General features: G+C 34.4%; 3 protein-coding genes across 13 annotated transcripts in view; 1 reads left to right on the forward strand and 2 right to left on the reverse strand.

The window, feature by feature from the left end:
* LOC18611761 (carbamoyl-phosphate synthase small chain, chloroplastic) overlaps positions 1 to 902 on the forward strand; it is a 3,327-nt gene extending 2,425 nt beyond the window's left edge. The window contains exons 9-10 of the mRNA XM_007048186.2: positions 273 to 438; positions 568 to 902. Coding sequence (XP_007048248.2) covers positions 273 to 438; positions 568 to 617 — 216 coding nt within the window. The 3' untranslated portion in view covers positions 618 to 902. The remainder of the gene's footprint in view (positions 1 to 272; positions 439 to 567) is intronic.
* LOC18611762 (pentatricopeptide repeat-containing protein At2g26790, mitochondrial) lies at positions 1,150 to 10,672 on the reverse strand. 9 transcript variants are annotated; one of them, XM_018123790.1, is made up of 8 exons: positions 10,324 to 10,671; positions 10,170 to 10,247; positions 7,145 to 9,497; positions 6,912 to 7,043; positions 6,532 to 6,613; positions 6,364 to 6,421; positions 3,404 to 3,576; positions 1,150 to 1,876 (listed from the first exon to the last, which is right to left on the reverse strand). In XM_018123790.1, the coding sequence occupies exons 2-4, from the start codon at positions 10,245 to 10,247 to the stop codon at positions 7,039 to 7,041; spliced, it is 2,436 nt and encodes an 811-aa protein (XP_017979279.1). In that variant the 5' UTR covers positions 10,324 to 10,671; the 3' UTR covers positions 1,150 to 1,876; positions 3,404 to 3,576; positions 6,364 to 6,421; positions 6,532 to 6,613; positions 6,912 to 7,038. The 9 variants fall into 9 exon arrangements, 7 of the variants coding, with proteins under 7 accessions (XP_017979279.1, XP_017979274.1, XP_017979271.1 ...); XM_018123785.1 differs by having other exon boundaries at positions 2,992 to 3,576; XM_018123782.1 differs by having other exon boundaries at positions 2,888 to 3,576.
* On the reverse strand, positions 11,783 to 14,492 carry LOC18611763 (actin-7). 3 transcript variants are annotated; one of them, XM_018128615.1, is made up of 6 exons: positions 14,370 to 14,492; positions 13,634 to 13,704; positions 13,134 to 13,527; positions 12,429 to 13,042; positions 12,247 to 12,332; positions 11,783 to 12,168 (listed from the first exon to the last, which is right to left on the reverse strand). In XM_018128615.1, exons 2-5 carry the CDS (start codon positions 13,691 to 13,693, stop codon positions 12,267 to 12,269), a joined length of 1,134 nt encoding a protein of 377 aa, XP_017984104.1. In that variant the 5' UTR covers positions 13,694 to 13,704; positions 14,370 to 14,492; the 3' UTR covers positions 11,783 to 12,168; positions 12,247 to 12,266. The 3 variants fall into 3 exon arrangements, with proteins under 3 accessions (XP_017984104.1, XP_017984096.1, XP_017984101.1); XM_018128607.1 differs by having other exon boundaries at positions 11,783 to 12,332; positions 14,370 to 14,491; XM_018128612.1 differs by lacking the exon at positions 14,370 to 14,492 and having other exon boundaries at positions 11,783 to 12,332; positions 13,634 to 13,723.

Genomic DNA, 16,790 nt, shown 5'->3' on the forward strand with positions numbered 1-16,790 from the left:
CCCCCAACCCCCCCCTAACCCCTACCCCCCCCAAAAAAAAAAAAACCGAAAAACAAAGAAAAACAAGACACACACACACACACACAAAAATGAAGAAAACAAAGTTTTGATATATTCATCTGAATATTGCAGATCTTATTTATATTTTTATTGCAATGTTTTGCATTTATACTATTTATAAGTTTGGATGTATATCTACTTGGTTAGATTTGTTTAAAAGTGCATTGTATCATTTGGGTTGTGTTTTCACCTTAGAATTTATTATTTGGCAGAATCACAACTACGCAGTTGATCCTGCATCACTCCCTGAGGGTGTGGAAGTGACTCATGTCAATCTTAATGATAGAAGCTGTGCTGGTCTTGCATATCCTTCTTTAAATATTATGTCTCTTCAGTACCATCCTGAAGCATCCCCAGGACCTCATGATTCAGATTGTGGTGAGAACTTTGTCCTACATCTAATTTTGACGTATTGGTTTTCAGTTTTTCCTTTTTAACCAAGATCAAAGATTCCCATGTTTGTTAAAACCATTTCTTTTGCTCAACACACGTTGTTTCTTGCCACAGCTTTTAGAGAATTCATAGAGCTTATGAAGTCAACAAAACAAGCTGCTTGAGGGAATCTGTGATATCCAAAGGTTCAAATTTTTGGGTATTGTCTTTGATTGGCGATGTTTTGAAGAGCTATTGTTTGGTTGATATTTGCTTTATCTAGAGAGAAGGAAGAAGGGAGTGCTCTATGTCACAATTTTGTATGAAATAGTTTAGATACTTTGTATGTTTTCTATTTTTGAACTGTACTTGATGACTTATAGAAAGATAAACACTAATTATTGGCATTTACTTTTGGCTCACAGTACTCTTTGTAGTTTTAGCATAATATTATCTTGTCTTCAAAGTGAGGCGGCATGTTCATTTTCCTATTACTAGAATGGGAGTAGGGTATTGTATTGAGATCCTGGTGTTAAGGAGATGTGTGAAAATAATCTACTCTACTGCTGTTAAGTCCCAACAGCACGAGTGTATAATGCTCACCTCTGGTGAAGATGGAAGAGACAGCTGCTAGCACTTGTCACTCTGTATCCGTATTGGGTTGCACTTATGTGATAAGTAGATCCACAATTCAAATTATGTTTTAGCAAGATTCTGCAGGTGAAAATCACTTCTGAAGGTAAGCAGGAAGTAGCTAGAAATGTACATGGTACAATCAGCAACCCTCTAATAAAACAAGAAATTTTCCAAATATACAACCATTTGGAACAAAAACCGGCCAGGATGCATTTGATTGAGAAGAATCAGCATTTATCATCTATATCTCAGGCATATGAGGGATAATATTTATTTAAAAAAGAAATACTAATAACAACATGAATTTTAGTTAAAATCACACTAAGCAAAGAGTAGGAAATGCTGGCCGGCTTCAATCCATCGGCCTAATATTGGCTTTGTTAAAGTTAAAATGTCTAAATGCTAAATAGTCCGACTGTTTCACATAAAATGACATTTGAAAAGTCAGCCTGGGAAGCTGAAATTTGATTCAGGTTGTCTTGCAGCTTTCTGAACATGACTGTCATCTCCAAAATAACTAGTTCTTTTTAGGGTCTTGCCAAATAAGAATTGGTGGCAGGCAGGCACCTCAATTTAAAAATGTAGCAAAGCAACCAATTGAAGGATGAAGAATCAGGAAAGCGTGCCAAAGCACCAAATGCGACTAGCTTCATTCTACATTCTTTCACTGTTTCTGTTTTCTTTTCAAATTGTTCCATTGTTGATCGGGTAGGTAGGGACTAACATTTGACGAGCTGCTTCTCTTCATGGCCAGAGTTGCAATTCCATCAGGTTGTTTGTAGGGTGATTGGAGTATTCGCCTTTGCACCTGAATTTCATGGCAGGCAGTATATGGTTAAATAACTAAAAACAAGTTAGTTCATCCAATATATTTTTATTATTATTTGCAAGATTAAATTATTACAAAATAAATTAGGAAGCATTCTTTGCATGCAAAAGTTGAAAAGAAAGTATAAGTGAGAGAATTAGTAACTGAATTGAGCAAAGTCATCAGTCCATCTTAAACATTAAACAACTGACATGGTTAAGTAATATTGTAAATGAATAAGACATCAATCCGTTAAACCATTGAAATCCAAAAAATACCGAGTTAGATGTGATGCAAACTAAGAGATTGGCATTATATATTAATATGAATTTTATGAAGCAATGCATGGAAAGATCTACTCTCAAAAAGTGTCATTCACCCTAGCAGCAACTATTAGCCAGTTCATATGAGAAGCAAAGATTTCATGTGTGAAACGGGCAGACATACAAAATCAAGCAAATAGTATCCTAAAAGAAATGTAAATAAATCTGCCAATATTGGTGTCCAAGAATCACCAATAGCAACATGGAAGCAAAGATAAATCACAAAAGGCAAACATGAAACTATTAACTTCTTTTGGAAGCTCATCCTTATGCAGGAAAGTCTTCAAGAATGAGAGGTAATTTTCTTATTTCCATGATCCAGAAACCAAAAAAGAAAAAAACTATAGAGCATTTTACCTGAAGAATAGTTTCCATTGCCTTGAAATATTAAGATTTAGGAGATCATTTCGACTGTGTTTGATACCATGAACATAAAAAAGAGAGTATGACATCAAAAAATGGAATGCTTCCAGGTAAGTGGAAAGCAGTAGGATCTAACCAATATTAATACCAAAAGGACCTACAATGCTATTAAGAAGACCTGCCATTTACCACATTATGTTTTCTGCTATATTTAGCTCATCGTCATAAAGAGAAGGGCATACAGTTATCATCTAATATAAAAATATAATCAAAACTTAGAATCCTACAGGGAAAAAGTTTTAATGAATAAATACAATGTATTAACTCTTATCAATTGTCGTAAGATTCTTCAATTATTGGAGGTCAAAGAAGATTTTCCAGGAAGCTGGCAGCAGCTTGGCCACCAGCAATCCCCAGTACAGAATCTACCGTGTATGATCTCTTGAGCACCAGTTCCAGTCTCTGCTTAAATAGGCAAATTCTTGTGCAACACTGAATTCAAAACTAGGAAGTGTTTGTTCACTGGGTTTTTGAGATGGCTGAGTGAACTGGAGCTTCTGAATTCTCCAGCTCACTGATGTGGTTCTTAAGCTTTTACAAGATGAGGGTCACTAGCTTCCTCCCTGTTTTACGAGTTTCATATTGGTTTTGGGAAAAACAAATCTCCTCTCTTCTGTTGCTTTGGCTGGTTGATGACTTGTTACAGGGGCAACTGACATGCATGCTATGGATATCTGATCTGGCAATGGACTGCTAGATCTGATGTAAACAATTAGCACTTGTTGCACCCAAAGTTGAGAAAAGAAAGGAGTAATAAGCTCAGCAAAGCAGAAACAATAACCACTAAAGGATGCTGCAGGTTGCCAGAACTGAAGAACCGTCTCCACGGATTAGACCAGTTCCAACTTTACTCAATATTGAGCATGCTACTCTTTAGAAAATCTTCTGACCATCAATGTGGAGCTGCTTTATCATCTAAGAGGTTCCAGAAAGAAGCTGAACCACAGAGCTATCCTGAGAAAAATAATCCCAGTAAAAAGTGTGAAATACAAGGGAAGTTGACAAAAGTTTCAAATAGATATGAAAAAAGAGTGGAGAAATTTTGATAAGTAGGAGTGAAGCAGTGATGTCATTTCTGTTTTCTCATTTTATTTTTCCAAACATGAAAATAGTACTTCCTATAATGTTTCTGATAAGCAAATCAAGAAGATTGTGGTTTTCTGCTTCTCTAAAAGAATGGTTAAAACAAAATTGTATTTTTACACAGAAAAGTGTCCGCTATCAAGGGGCTTACTTTTTAAGAAGCAATCTAGAAAACCCATACTTAACCCTATGTTTGACTCTAGACCAGAGAAGAAAGAAATGAAAAGAAAATGGTAAATTTGTCTTCCAACACTTTGATAATATCAGTGGAGAAAAGAAAAAGAGAGAATATTATATTCCACACATACATGGACACAGCTATCCACATGCTTCTTTTCTGATGTTTATTTGTGTTAGTGAAATACCAAAGCTATCCCCAAGTGGGAGGTGGGGCAGCGCCAGTGGGGATTACAGCTTTTATGTCTCAGATTATGGTCCATAGAGATGATACAAGATGAACATAAATGCAATATGCCATTTGATGGCAGAGGAAAGTAATAACATCCAGAATGCACTCCATTATGTTTACAGGACCTGCTCGTTCAAGCTTTTTTCTGTCCATGCACCACAACAGTAAAGCTGTCATGACTTGGGCCCAAGCACCACAGGCCAGCAACTTCTTGGGCCAAAGCAACATGGCCCTTAAAAAGTTTAAGCTAAAGTTACTAGTAGCAATTTACTTGGACCCTTATATGGTCTTAAAATCACTTGCATCAAATGTGGATAAGGTAACAAAATCCCATCCACTCAAATACTTGATGTCTTTCATCAAGGCCACACATCCACAATCACAATCAAGGCCCACTCCATAGCACCAACATTTCATTAGCACCATGTGGAGCACACACCGGGCTGACACATGTTTTGATACCAAATGCAACAAGTTAAGCCCAAGCACCACTAACTTAGTAATTTTTCAGGCTTAAACCACATGACACTTAAAAGCTTAAGCTCAAATTGTTAGTAGCGATTGACTTGAACCTCTATATGAGTCTTAACAATCACACTCACATAAGATGTGGGATGGGATATCTCAAAAGCACAAACTAATGGTGCTCTAAATCCTATCTAAAGAATTTAAAAGGAAGCAGTGTCGTCAACATGGACAATTATTTTAAGTTATAAAGGACACAGGCAAGCCAAATAAGATGCCACCTTCCAATGACACTTTCTTCTTCTCTTTTTGTTCTTGTTCCTCTTCATACTGCTTTCTTCGTTGGGTGCTTGCTTATGGTTTTTTAACCAGGCTAGTAAATCCATAAATCCAAGAGCTCATAATAGGAGAAGAAGTACCAAAGATAACGAGACAAGCATATCTTAATTTGATAAGAAGAGTTGCGACATTATGTAAAGTGTGTCAAATTGAAAGTGTGCAGTAAATTTACCAACAAGAAACCCACATCAGAATTATACCAAAGATTGGCATTTAGCAATCATACTTCGACAGTGGCATATATTTATCCACTTCAGTAAATGTGCAACATCATCCATTGTTCTTTTGGCCAACATGAGATTAATGGAGCTAAGCTACTGCCAATGACTATTTTTCTTCTCTTCTTTAGCATCTCAAATAATATCACCAGACTAGTAAAATATGACACAAAAAGCTATAACCTATTTCTTTCATTCCAAATAATCAGAAAAATATACTAATAACACATCAATACGTTGATTAGATAAACTTCATCCTCTTTGGAAACCAAAAAGTAAGATTATGAATTAAACAACAAAGAAGTCCTCTTGCTCCAAGAGAAGATGTGCTTGGTAGCTAGTTCAGCATTACAATAGTAATTAATCAGTATAGTTGTTTTGGCATCCAGAGGTACTTTGGTTATTTTATGTATTGCCGGAATGGCCCTTAGAGTTTTATGTTCATTCAAACTGTTGGATTTTAAAGTATTCTTTATTTTATATTAGTTGAGTTCTATTCCTGAGTCAAATGGTTAGGAATCTAGTCCACCAAGTAGGACAAGTTAGTAATTGCGTATTATATCTCTTTGTCCGGTCAAAAATGGTAGAGTTGATTTTAATAAAGATTTGAGTTCATGAGAATTCTTGGAGAATTTGTGATTGAGTTTTCCCTCCCTTCTTATTCTCTCTTGCTACAAGATTCTCTGGTGACTGTTCACAGATTTGAAACGGCAGCAATCATTTGCTCTATTCTAATTGTACTGCTACAAGAAAATTCCAGCAACCCTTCCCTGACTTTCCAGCCCTCTTTTGAGTTCTGATCTCAACTGAATTTATCCTAGTTCAATGCAAAACCCTAACCTTAATTTTACCATAAGCCCTTAACTTATATAAAGGGCATTTTATGGTCTAGACACCATATACCCTAACTGGGCCAACAGTTTCCAGTCTGTCCTACATCATGTATACATTTAGCCTATCTGCAACTGTCAAACATCATTCTTAAGGTGATCACGATCCTTACATTGATGTTTCTACATCCCTTATAGAATGTTGAACAATAGAGTAAAAATGCAATTCAGAAATGCACTTAATACTTCAAAACCCTTTTCTTGAGGAGACCAAACTTAATGCAATTTTTGTGATCAAAACAGGATAAGCTTGTTAATTTGATGAATATTATTCAGAAAGCATTAAATTTGTAATTATGAAATGGTTTTAACTTGCACAGTTTCCTCCTAAGAATACCTTGCATCTTCTCTTCAAGCTGCATGATGCTTTCATGGAGCAAATTAATTTTCCAAACCTGAAAATCAAGTTAAAAATAAGGAGAAGAAACACCATTAAAAGAAAAAAGCAGAGAGGTATCCAGCGTCTTTGGAGCAAATTGCAAAACAGAATAAAAAAAAATTTAACCTGAAGTTGTAAAAATTCATCTCTCGTCCTCCAGTATCAGATCTCGTGAATACAAAGGTTTGCGCAGCTTCACATCCTCAAGCTACACAGTAATTGCAAGCAAATTCAGCATATTGAATTACTCGAGTACCAAAAGGATTATTACGTGCTATTATAAGTACATACTTTGAACACTCAAATCTTTACACAAAAATTAAACAAGATAAGAGGAAAGAATGATTTATCCCTTTATGCCAGCTTAAACACTGCACCACTCTCGAACACTAATTTTTACATCAACATCCAATTCCCAACAGAAACCTCATTGCATATCACATATATGAAAAGAATCACCATAAGTTCATCCAAGTGCTAAAGTATCATATGCGTGGTTTCAATACCTGAGTCCTGAAAAAGCAAATAACTTCTACTCTTGTTGTGAGAAAGCTTTCCTTCTTCAGGCCTGCCACATACTAACAGGCCACTTTCAAATATAAAGATAAGATAAAAGGTCATGTCTGAGCATTTCTATCCTGCAAGACAAAATATAATGACAATCACTCAGTAGCATTCTATGATTCAATGTAACTTATGTTTTAGATAAATCACCCACTTGAGTCACAGAGGTCCTTACTTCTCACAACTCTCTTGGCTATCAAGATGTAATGGTGCAACATGGTATGGGTATCTGGCTGTATGCCCTTACTTAGCAGTTCATTAACAAGGGTTACAGCTTTGTCTATATATCCTCCTTTAAAATAGCCTGAAATAAGAGCTGTATATGTCACAGTATCAGGTTCCAATCCTCTATCTATCATTTCGTCAAAGATCCTACTTGCATCCTGAAGATTGTTTGTCTTACAGAACTGATCAATCAAAACCGTATAGCAAACAACGTCAGGTTCTACTCCCATGTGCTTCATTTCACTCCAAAAAGGTGAAGCAACCATTATTGTCTTGCCATTCTTTTGTGTCACATCAGGATTAGAAAGAGACCTCAAATTCATTTTCATATGGCTGTTAAGCAAGACTGTATAAGTGATAACATCAGGTTTAATCCCTCTCTCCTTCATATTATTGAAAAGATCCAAGGCCTTCTGCAAAAGTTTCACCTTACAATATCCATTTATCATTATTGTGTAAGTAACTAGATCAGGTGTTAGCCCCTTCTTAATCATAATATTAAACAACAGCTGGGCAATACTCAAATTTCCGGCCTGACAAAATGCACCAATGAGTTTACAGTACATTAATTTGGTAGGTTCAGCATTCAAAGACAACATTATCTTGAGTAACATAAGAGCTTTGTCATTATCACCTTTCATGCAAAGACTACTGAGGAGTTTTGAGCAAGAAGCCTTTGTCACTAGAAATCCCTGCTCAGACAGCTTAACAAATAATTTAAAGGCTTCTTTTGTTAGGCATGCTTCACGATAACCATCAACTAAGGCAGCATAATTTTCCAAACACTTTCCCGGCAAACTATCTAGAAAATTTTCAGCTTCCTTCACCTTATCTCCCATACATAAGCCTTTAATGATCATGTTGTGTATGACAGTATCACATTTCAAGCCTTGTGCCTCCATAGAATTTAAAAGATCAACTGCCTTTTGTGCATGGCCATTTCTAGCTAAGCCGCCAGCAAGTACACTATAAAAAACAATATCAGGCTTGTGGCCGTTGTTCTTCATCTCCTTGAACAAGTTCCATGCATCTTCAACTTTACCTTGACGACAATATCCATTGATCAAAGTGGTATAGTTAATAACATCGGGAGAAATCTGTTTACCCTTCATCTCATCAAGCAATTTTTTAGCTTCTTCCACTTGTCCTCCCTTGCAGAGAGCATCTGCTATTACATTATGACAAACCTCATCAAGAAAAATCCCAATGTCCCTAAACTCCTTAAATTGATTTACAGCTTTAAAATCCAGGCCCATCTGACACAGGCTTTGAAGTATTGAGGTCAAAATCACACAGTTCGTTTTGATACCCTTTGATACCATTTCATGGTGAATATCCAAAGCTTTCAATATATTCCCACATTTGCAGTATCCTCTTATCAGGGCACCATAAGAAGTCACATCAGGAACAACCCCATCGTTTTCCGCATCAAATAAGACATCTTCAGCTACTTTCAATTTCATCTCCTTACTGAAGCCCCGAATCACAACACTATAAGCGAAGGGATCAAGAGGAACCTTTGCCTTCCTGCACACTTTAAGCACTTCATAACCTAATTCTGTCCTACCATGCATACAAAGCCCTTCAATATAAGTTGTGTAAGCAAAGGCATTTGGTCTAACTTCTGCTTCCTCCATCTCTCGAAAAACATTAAAAGCTTCCTCCAAACTACCCTTTTTGCAAAGTGCCTTAATTAGAATGCTATAAGTATAATCATTTGGCTTCAGTCCAATTCTTTTTAACTGTTGATAAGTAGCTACAGCCATATCAATTTTCCCACAGTGAATCAAACGATTCATAAGAAAATTACATGAAAATATATGTGGAACAAATCCACATCTTCTAGTTTGAAACAAGATATTAATAACTTCATCAAACATCTCGACACTAACATATGCCTTAATTAATGCATTGGACAATCGAACCAACAAGTATGAGTCTTCTCCCTCAAGCCCCTCTTCAAGAGCTTCACACAAATCCATAATTTCAAAGCCTAAACGTTTCTCTTTCCTAATGATTTCCAACAACACCGAATCCAGTTTCCTGTCCCAACCCCAATAACACAATATTCTCACAATAGCAGTGTATGTACAAAGATCATGAGAGAACCCATCTTCATTCAATTGGTTAAAAAATGACAACGCCTTATTGGGCTGTTTTATTAAATTATTCAAAGTTTGAACAACTTCAACTCTATCTAATTCAAAGAAGTGGTCACTGTTATGATTCATATTTGGGATACTGACAGTTTCTTGCTCATCAGATGAACTGGAAGCTAATTGGGCAAGAGCATAGTGCATCTGCTGGAAAACAAAGTATTACAACATTCTCAGTTTCCCTTTTTTAGGTTACATTTAATTCTTATTTCTTACTTTTTGCTTCTGGAATAGAAAAAAAAAAAAGGCAAAAGTGCATTTAAGTACCAAAAAAAGGAAAATTTTGAAGAACTAAAAGTTAAATATGTAATTTTTTTAGAGAATAAAGTGCATGATTTTACTTTTACATAGAACAAAACGATATTAGAGTTGGTGTTGCATTTTAGTTATTTACTCCCTCTATCCATAAAGTTGTCACTGACTTTGTTTTGATAAAAAATTTCAACTTTCACCCCTATAATTTAAATATTTTAATTAATTAGATTTTACAATATATATATATATATATATAAACTACTTCATTCAAAGTTGTTAAAAAACAATTTTATAATTTTTATAATTATAAAAATAAAATAAAATTAAAAATTTTCAAAGTTTAAAATGTTTTATCAGCAATTAGTCAACCAATGAGAACTTTATTGGGACAGGAGTATTCATTTCTAATCAATTAAGATTTTGGTTTTTACTATTTACTTTTACTTTATAGCAAAATTTTAAGAAGCGAAATGCAAAGAGCAAAAGCAAATACTAAGTCCTTAGCTCAGTGCCTGAAGTAATGAATTATGAAGAGAAAATGGAGAGACAAATCAAGAACAGAACCTCTTTTGTAGCAGTAGGAGAGTAAGTTGGAAAGGCCGAAAGTGCAGGCCGTATCTTCTGTAAGGACTGTCCCAACATCTAAACAAACAAAACCATCAATACCCATAAATCAAAATGGGAAATATTGCTCAAAAATAAAGAGAAGTGGCAGTACCAGAAGGAAAAGAGCTTGGTTGCAGTAGTCGAACTTAGTCGGAAAACGGCTCAAATTTCAAATACTTAGGATAGAATTGGGGTTATTCGATTGGAATCTATTAAAAGATGGAGAAGCTAGAGGGCTTTCTGGGTTCCAAAATGAGGGAGAGTTTTTTAAAAGTTCGGTGTCGTGAGGCAGGCAGGCTGGTAGCTGCCGGGGAGAAACACAAAGCAAAGAGCTGCTGTGCTGAGGAAGACGTGCCCAGGGTTTACTCAGGGTTTTACGAAGAGCGTCCGACAAAGGTACCTTAAAACTAAAACTCCTCAACATATCCGCCCTTCAGCTAACTGCTACCTAAAGGTGTTCAGGGCCGGGTTACCCGTAAGTTTAACCCGCCCAATATGATTAGGTTTGGATTCAGTTCCAAAAAAGTTATTTTCTCAATGAAATATAATTTTTTAAAAAAATTATTTTATGTAAATAAAGCCTAACCCATGACTACTTAAGAAATGTACCAATTTTATATATTTTTTTGGTACCATTTTTCATAATTGCATTAGATACCTATACTTTCTCTAAAAACATCACACGTGGAATATCAAATTCTAGGCGTATACAGGGGCGAAGGGAGAGGGTAGCGGCCGCTACCTCTCAATTTTTATTTTATTTTTTATTTTAGTATATAAAATTCATAATATGTAATTTTCTCACCCTTACACAAAATAGATGAGCTAGTTTGAAGTAGTGGTAAAAAATTTAAGTTAATCTTCAAAAGTTAGATTCAATTCTTTTTAAGTTCTAATTTTAGAATTTTTTTTTTATAAGTATAGGCATAATATTTATAATAACAAATCAATATATCATATCATTATTAATCATAATATATCAACATATCATATCAATTATGATATATTAATATGACACATTAACATTATACAATATAAAATAATAAATAAAATTTAACCTAAATCAATTATTAAATATAAAAAATTATTTAACTTAAAATAATAATATATAAAATTTAATCAAACATAATTATAAATATAAACACTTATTTTAATTTTCTTAAATAATTTAAAATTTTATTTATACATAATGCTATAAAGATACTAAACTTTCTTTTTTTTTCTCCTTTATAAATATATTATTTATAATTTAAAAATTTATATTTAAACTATTAATAATATTTTATATTATAATTTAATTTAATTTTAATAATAATTAATATAATTAATTTTTTATTTTAAAACAAATTATTGAATTATTGATCCGACCTATATCAACATGCCAATTATTTCCCCAGAGATGCCTTCGAAGCCAAGTCAATAAAACGTAACTTGACATCCCACTCTAGGTGACGTTTCACCTTCACCACCTAAACCCATAAATCAGCAAGGACAAACATGCATTATTTCTAATATTTTCCCATAATAATCACAACTGAGCTGACAAACTGTCATAAAAAAAGAATTCATGATAAGATTTCAAAACCAAGTATCAAATATAATTTCCATAAAAGTTTATGACCGCAAACTGACACTAATTTAAATTTTCTCGTACAATAGCTATTAACATTCATGTTCTCAGGGGAAAAAAACCTTGAATATGAAAATTAAAGAAAATAAAAGAAAGAAGCAGGACAATCACTCTCCAGCTACAAACATCCTATTAAGCAACATGGTTGAAAGATTCATGGAAAGGAAGGAATTGAGAGCACCAATTGTCTGCCCACCACCATATCCAGAGGGCCAGCATCTCAATCGCGGTGACACCAGCGGTCATCACAAGTCACAACGGATGAAAGGCTTACATAATACATCAAGATCAAAGTACACCCTCCTTCAATGATCTCCACCTTCAACACTTCCCCACATCAACCAGACTTTGAGTTCACTTGACACAGGACACAAAAAAGCCAACTAAATGGAAAATGTAACTCACCATCAAAGCACTAATAAAACTTAGAAGCACTTCCTGTGGACAATGGATGGACCAGACTCATCATACTCGCCCTTGGAAATCCACATCTGATGCAACAGGTAAAGCAAGAATGTCAGTCTTGGCCCTCTTGGACAACCAACTTATGCATAAAACATAACCGAATGTAAGTAAAAATATTTCACCTGCTGGAAGGTGCTGAGCGATGCCAAGATAGATCCTCCAATCCAAACACTGTACTTTCTCTCTGGTGGTGCAACGACCTTAATCTTCATGCTGCTTGGAGCAAGGGCAGTGATCTCCTTGCTCATTCGGTCTGCAATACCAGGGAACATAGTTGAACCACCACTGAGCACAATGTTACCATAGAGATCTTTCCTGATATCCACGTCACACTTCATGATAGAGTTGTAGGTAGTCTCATGGATTCCAGCAGCTTCCATCCCAATGAGAGATGGCTGGAAGAGGACTTCTGGACAACGGAATCTCTCAGCTCCAATAGTAATGACTTGTCCATCAGGCAACTCATAGTTCTTCTCAACAGATGAGCTGCTCTTAGCAGTCTCAAGTTCCTGCTCGTAGTCCAGGGCAACATAAGCAAGCTTCTCCTTCATGTCACGAACAATTTCCCGTTCAGCAGTGGTGGTAAACATGTAACCTCTCTCAGTAAGAATCTTCATCAAAGCATCAGTGAGATCACGACCAGCAAGGTCTAGACGGAGGATGGCATGTGGAAGGGCATACCCTTCGTAGATTGGCACAGTGTGAGATACACCATCACCAGAATCCAGTACAATACCTGTTCCAATAGGGAGATAATTCAGAGTTAGCTTGATTAGTTGCAATCTAAAAATATGAAAAAATTCATATAGGTTTCTATTTTAACAAACCTGTTGTACGACCACTTGCATACAATGAGAGAACAGCCTGGATGGCAACATACATGGCAGGTACATTAAAAGTCTCAAACATGATCTGGGTCATCTTTTCTCTGTTGGCCTTGGGGTTGAGAGGTGCCTCTGTGAGAAGCACAGGGTGCTCCTCAGGAGCAACACGGAGTTCATTGTAGAATGTATGATGCCAGATCTTTTCCATATCATCCCAATTGCTGACAATACCATGCTCAATGGGATATTTCAAAGTAAGGATACCTCTTTTGGATTGAGCCTCATCTCCTACATAGGCATCCTTCTGACCCATCCCAACCATGACACCAGTGTGTCGGGGTCGACCAACAATACTGGGAAAAACTGCCCTGGGAGCATCATCGCCAGCAAAACCAGCCTGCACAATAAACAAAATATCCAATTAACCATGATAAAGTGACACATTTTTCATAAAGAAATAAACAATAATGGAGAATAAAACTCATGTCCGCAAATCAACTAACCTTCACCATTCCAGTTCCATTGTCACAGACAAGGGGTTGAATATCCTCAGCATCAGCCATCTTTTACAATACTGCAAAAAAAAATTAAGATACTGAGCTGGATTCTATGTCCTTCTCAACAACCTAAACAAGCAAAAGTAAAGAGTTGCACAAATCAAGTTCTAGTTTCTCCAAATGACAAGTCGAAACACTTAAGTCGACTACTTTCTTCAGATATATATGATAAAATTGTTCAGCATTTTAGCAAAGCTAAAAACAGTAAATTTTGCTACTGCAGCGGCACAACCAATTTTTATCAATTCAAAACGCATACAACAGTCATTAGAGTAGAGCATACAGCATCTAAGGGACTGAAAATTGAATCAATTATCCAAAGAAATAAAGATCAGAGTAGACCCTTTCTTCAACCAAAATAAAATTTCGAAAATCATTAAATTTAGACAGGGAATGCATTAATCCGTACAAGTGGAAGAAGATCAAGTTAAAAATAAAGGCAGAAAAATCAATTCTCATAAGATCTACATAGAAATCGCAAATGTAATGAAGCAGATCAAGCCAAGTAAAGATCCAGTGACTAAGAGAAGCAGATCAAGCTAAATCTAACTTTCTAAAACTCTACAGAAACTTCTAGAACCCTAGATCTCAGTTCATCATCGAAAAAGCATCAAAATCAAGCACACAGAATCCACAGATCGGTCGATTTGAAGTAAAATAGAAGAAGAATTAAAAGATTTACCTGAAGAAGAGAAACGAGAAGGAGATTTTAGAGAGAGAGAGAGTGGTAGAAGAAGCAGAAAACGACGACGCTTTTTCCCTGTTCTCTCTTCTCTCTGGTGCTGGAGGTGGAAATGGAAAGTGAAAGAGGAGAAAGGGGGTATTTATATAGTATAAGCAGAGTTGGCAAATTTTTGAAATGCAAATGAAATTTGTAGCAAATTGAAAAGAATTTGGGAATCCAAAGGGGGAATCATTTCCACCACCATGAGAAAAGATAGGGTGACCTGGCTGACAGCTTTTATTTCCGTCACCCCCCCAACCCCACGTTCTTCGCCTTGGGATTTTGATCTAATCTCTACCGTTGGATTAAGCCTCAGCTACGCTTCTAATCTCAGCTAAAGCTATATATTCGCCCTCCGTCTTGTTGGGGTCTGGTCGGCATTTTTATTTAAAGACAATACCAAAAGAATGTCTTTTGCCGGCACTGCAGCTCGGCTTGGCTTGGTTTATATTGGCTTCACTCAACCTGTTTTTTCTTTTTCCTACTACATGCTTAGTACTTAGTTGTTCAATCTGTTAACCCTTAAGTTAGGACAAAATATATTGTAATTAATAATAAAAAATTGTTTTATACATAGTCGTGACTTAAAAATGAGGTTACAGTATGTGATTTATTTTCTATTAGGTATATTTAATAAACTTTTAATTAATTATTAAACCAATTATAATTATTTAAATATTCTATTAAGTATATTTAATAAACTTTTAATTAATTATTAAACCAATTATAATTATTTAAATATTCAATTAGGTATATTTAATAGACTTTTAATTAATTATTAAACCAATGATAATTATTTAATTCCCATTGATGATTTTTTTTTGTCAAAACACTTATAAAATTTAAAATATTCCACTACCAATATAGTAAGAACAACTAAAGATCACTAGTAAGAATGACTAAAGATCACTCTTTAATTTAAGGATGTCAACGGGTATAATGTTTTTTATTTTTTAGGTATTCTAACTTGAATCTTATTATATAATAGGATATTTAGACTTTATAAATATGTAATTAAATTTTGAAATTGTTATCTGAAAACCTACACGAATATCTTACATACTACCCGTTAAATATTCATATCCATTAAAGACTTGATTAAAGTAAAATTAAAATCAAATTTTATGTGTATTATTAATTAAAATTAAATTAATAAATTAAAATCAATTCATTAAAAATAAATTAAAGCTTAAAATCATATTTATAATATTTAATGAATTTTAGTAAGTATTATATTAATTATAAGAATATTTATAAACAAAGAATATTATATATAACTAAAATTTAATATTAAAAATTATTATTTATAATTGAGTTCGAGTAGTGAGTATCTTAAAATCACTATCCGATTTTCACTCAAATCTTACTTGAACCCGATTATAAGTATCCTTATCTTACTTAATCGTGTCAAGTAATGCAAAGTATCTATTGATATCTCTATTCTTTATTAAGGTGGATAAACTTATCAATTGAACCTTATTGGTATCAAAATATGTTTTGTTTTCAATCAAAAGTTAGTATTTCATTTATATCATACGCTAAAATAAATAAATAGCTGAGAATGCTAACATTTGGCTTTACTCGCTCGCGGGGAGGCAAATCCCCAAATCCCAAATGCACCTAAGAATTCTATAATTTGTGTGCTAGTGCTATCTTTGTTTCTTTACCTATTTTTTAAACATACAATTATTCTATTCTATTCTAAATTTATGATCCAACGATAACTCGTGTTATGTGCACGTGTCAGGGTTGTTCAAGTTTTTAAGCAGTATGATTTGTTTACGTTGTAGTAGTACTAGTTGAAATTGCATGGTTTAATATTTACCTATTATAATTAAATGCAGTGCATGACACATTTTTGGTTATTTTTTCGACTTACTCATTTACCCTTTTGGTGGACCTTCGAATAATTGGGCTAAAATTTCAAATTGCCTCCACTTCTTCCCGACGCCCGTAAAGAAATACTGAAATATTGAAGTTGAAAGACAAAAGAAACATTTTCTCTTTTTATTAATTTAATTTAATTTATTATTCTTTCTTTTAATGCAAATTATAACAATATGGTCGCAAATTTTTTGACATTGCGGATTAAACAGATATTATGGTTATGATTTTTTTATATATATTTTTCATAATAGAGTGAAAAAATAAAAGAAAAGAAAAGAGATTCCTTCATTATTTGCACCTGTGATTGATTACGGAGCAGGGTATGTCATAAAGCAAAACCTAAAAATGGATCATAAATTTTTCCCTTTTGCCTATAAACTTGCATGTGCTAACATGTGGCAAGTACAATCACATCTATCTAAATTTATCAATGAAGTTGGAAAAGCAGTTGCTAGGTTGGCACCTAAAATACCCAAAGGCATTTTAAGGAAG

The sequence above is a fragment of the Theobroma cacao genome, chromosome 1, assembly GCF_000208745.1.
Source record: "Theobroma cacao cultivar B97-61/B2 chromosome 1, Criollo_cocoa_genome_V2, whole genome shotgun sequence".
Lineage (NCBI taxonomy): Eukaryota > Viridiplantae > Streptophyta > Magnoliopsida > Malvales > Malvaceae > Theobroma > Theobroma cacao.

What these genes read in the sequence shown, in the direction of transcription:
- LOC18611762 (XM_018123770.1), bottom strand. Translation starts at nt 10,247, where the DNA reads ATGTTGGGACAGTCCTTACAGAAGATACGGCCTGCACTTTCGGCCTTT. An exon ending in CTCCTACTGCTACAAAAGAG is followed by an intron (nt 9,498 to 10,169) that starts GTTCTGTTCTTG and finishes TTTGTTTTCCAG; the next exon opens with CAGATGCACTATGCTCTTGC.
- LOC18611763 (XM_018128615.1), bottom strand. Translation starts at nt 13,693, where the DNA reads ATGGCTGATGCTGAGGATATTCAACCCCTTGTCTGTGACAATGGAACT. An exon ending in TGCAAGTGGTCGTACAACAG is followed by an intron (nt 13,043 to 13,133) that starts GTTTGTTAAAAT and finishes CTATTGGAACAG; the next exon opens with GTATTGTACTGGATTCTGGT. An exon ending in CGCTCAGCACCTTCCAGCAG is followed by an intron (nt 12,333 to 12,428) that starts GTGAAATATTTT and finishes CTGTTGCATCAG; the next exon opens with ATGTGGATTTCCAAGGGCGA.